We start from the raw sequence: 2584 nt of genomic DNA on the forward strand, positions 1-2584 counted from the left end.
AAGCCTTGCAAGCCTGGACCTCTCTTCCAACAACTTATTAGTTGTAATATCAATGGTTGCACTCAAGAATTTGAAAATGCTTCAAAGCTTGAATTTGTCTTTCAATAATTTCATAGGGGAAATTCCAGAAGGAGGCTTTTTTGAAAATCGAACAATTGTCATGTCCTAATTGGAAATCCTAGCCTTTGTGGATTGCAAGTATTTCAACTGCCTGCATGTCAAACACCAAGACATCATTTTGCACTTGTGAAAAGATTGATACTGGCAGTGAGTGGAGCTGCTTTTATATTATGTTGTTTACTTTTGGGATTCCTTTGGAAAAGAAATATGCCTATGCAAAACTTTGATTCCTCAAAAGCCATTTTTCAAAGGTTGGAGCACAAAAGTATCTCATATCAAGAGCTTCATATAGCAACTAATGGATTTGTCGAGGACAACTTGTTGGGGACAGGGAATTTTGGTTCAGTTTATAAAGGAATTTTGAGTGATGGAACATTTGTTGCTGTAAAAGTTTTCCAGTTGCTAAAGGACAAGGTTGAAAAGAGTTTCAAAGCAGAATGTAGTTTCTTGCAAAAGGTTCGACATCAAAATTTGGTGAAAATCATAACCTCATGTTGCAACATTGATTTCAAAGGATTAGTGTTCAAATTTATGTCTAATGGAGGCCTGGAGAAGCATTTGTATCCTAATACAAATGACAACAATGGTGAAGCTGCATGTGAAATGGGACTAAAAACACGATTGGACAATGCAATAGATGTGGCACATGCCATTGAATATCTCCACCATGATTCTTTTGTGATGGTAGTGCATTGTCATTTAAAACCCAATAATGTGCTTATTGATGAAGACATGTCGAGGCATGTAACCGATTTCGGTATTGCAAGATTAAATAATGAAACCTCCACCGAGTCACTTACTTCATTATTTTCTTTGAAAGGATCTATGGGCTATATTGCACCAGTTATGACATTTAGAATGTTAAATGTTTACGTGTTGTTTCTAAATGCCTCATCAACATTTTTGTATGGGCCAGTAGGGTAAAATTTGATGAACGTTATCATGAATGCAAAGTATGGATTCAGTGAGCCAACGTCTAACAAAGGAGATATTTACAACTATGGCATTTTGTTATTGGAAATTCTTACGAGGAAACGACCAACTAATGATATGTTTTATGGTGACCTGAACTTGCACAAGTGGGTAAATCTAGCCTTTCCAAGCAGAGTAATGGAGGTAATTGACCACAACCTTCTTAAGGGAGGTGGATGGAGATTAATTTGAAGAAAATAATGTATTCAATTGCATAATTTATTTGACACGGATCGCTTTTCTTTGTTCGAAAGATTCACCCAATGAACAACCAACTATGAGAGATGTAGTGTTGGTATTGGAGAGGCTCATAAATGATTTGGGGGCAAATACAATTGCTTCTAGGAGATTAAGACAAAGCATATCTATATTTCTTAGCAATACAAATGCATCAAGGAGTGATGCACATGCATCAAATGCCCATAGTTCTTCTTCATTTTAGTTTGTGAAAATTGCAATGCCAGAAGATTTCAATATTGTTATTATTCATACAGTGGCAATTATTTTTTTAACTTATAATTGTTGAAGTAAACCTCTGTTAGTATTTTTATCTACATGTCGTGATTGTCAAAAGAAAGAGTACATGTTTTTGCAACACAATATTATATGAATTGCAACTGGTTTGTTTTATTATCCATTCATAACGTCAAAATTTTTAATTGTCAAAAAAATAATTCTGTTCTTTTTTTTTCTATAATTGAAAGGAAATGATTATTAAAAAAAAAATGACTTATAAACACATATTTTAGCTTAATGAATTGATTTTAATAATTATGTTGGAGTTTGATTACTTTTTAAATATTTTCTTTAATTGTTCAACTAGATTTTCATTAGTGTTTACTATCGATTTATAATTTATATTAATATGAAAATTAAATGCTTTAATAACATTTTATTAACTAGATGAAAAATTTACATCTTAATGTGATTTATTACTATTGTCCATGATGTCAATATTCATATCTGCAATGTAAGAGCCCCTAGAAAAAAATCTTAGGAAATTAATTGTATTATCCTTGGAGCATAAGTGGATGGATTATAATTGTATTATCCTTGGAGCGATCGTGGGAAACGGAGCAGGACTTGAAACAACGATGATCTGTAAGTTCAGATTTTGGTGTTATAGACATCTCTCGTAGATAACTGCTTATTGGATCTGTAACAAAGAGCCTTGTTTATGGGATCTGTATGATTCAACACACAATTATCTTCATTTTTTTCTCTTAATTCCAATTAATTTTGGACATTTTGTATGATGCAGCTGGGTCTAATCTTCTACGGGCAAGTAAAATATTATAGATCTGAGACACAGATCTGAACGGCCTGTGTGGCTCCCTTTTGTAAAATTCTGCAGAAACATTTTTATACTTAGCAGGAGACCATTCTATAGATGGTTCCCAGCTTCGTGAAAATAGCTGCTGGCTTAGATCCGTCCACCTCTGGGAGGTAAGCTCCTGCCCATATCGTCAGTGAAGCCCCAGCTCCCACTGTC

The 2584-nt window shown here is 33.9% G+C and overlaps 1 protein-coding gene across 1 annotated transcript; it reads left to right on the plus strand.

Moving 5' to 3' along the window:
• The first annotated feature begins 327 nt into the window (after positions 1–327).
• Positions 328–1044, plus strand: LOC149209697 (putative LRR receptor-like serine/threonine-protein kinase At3g47570). The gene has a single exon (XM_089398709.1). It carries the CDS (start codon positions 328–330, stop codon positions 1042–1044), a length of 717 nt encoding a protein of 238 aa, XP_089254835.1.
• The last annotated feature ends 1540 nt before the right edge of the window (positions 1045–2584 follow it).

Source organism: Pinus tabuliformis, chromosome 1_2 (assembly GCF_031772625.1).
Source record: "Pinus tabuliformis cultivar Carrire ecotype Pingquan chromosome 1_2, CPIR1, whole genome shotgun sequence".
Classification (NCBI taxonomy): domain Eukaryota; kingdom Viridiplantae; phylum Streptophyta; class Pinopsida; order Pinales; family Pinaceae; genus Pinus; species Pinus tabuliformis.

Bases quoted from the DNA above. Each gene is read 5' to 3' on its own strand.
- LOC149209697 (XM_089398709.1), top strand. From the start codon at position 328: ATGCCTATGCAAAACTTTGATTCCTCAAAAGCCATTTTTCAAAGGTTG.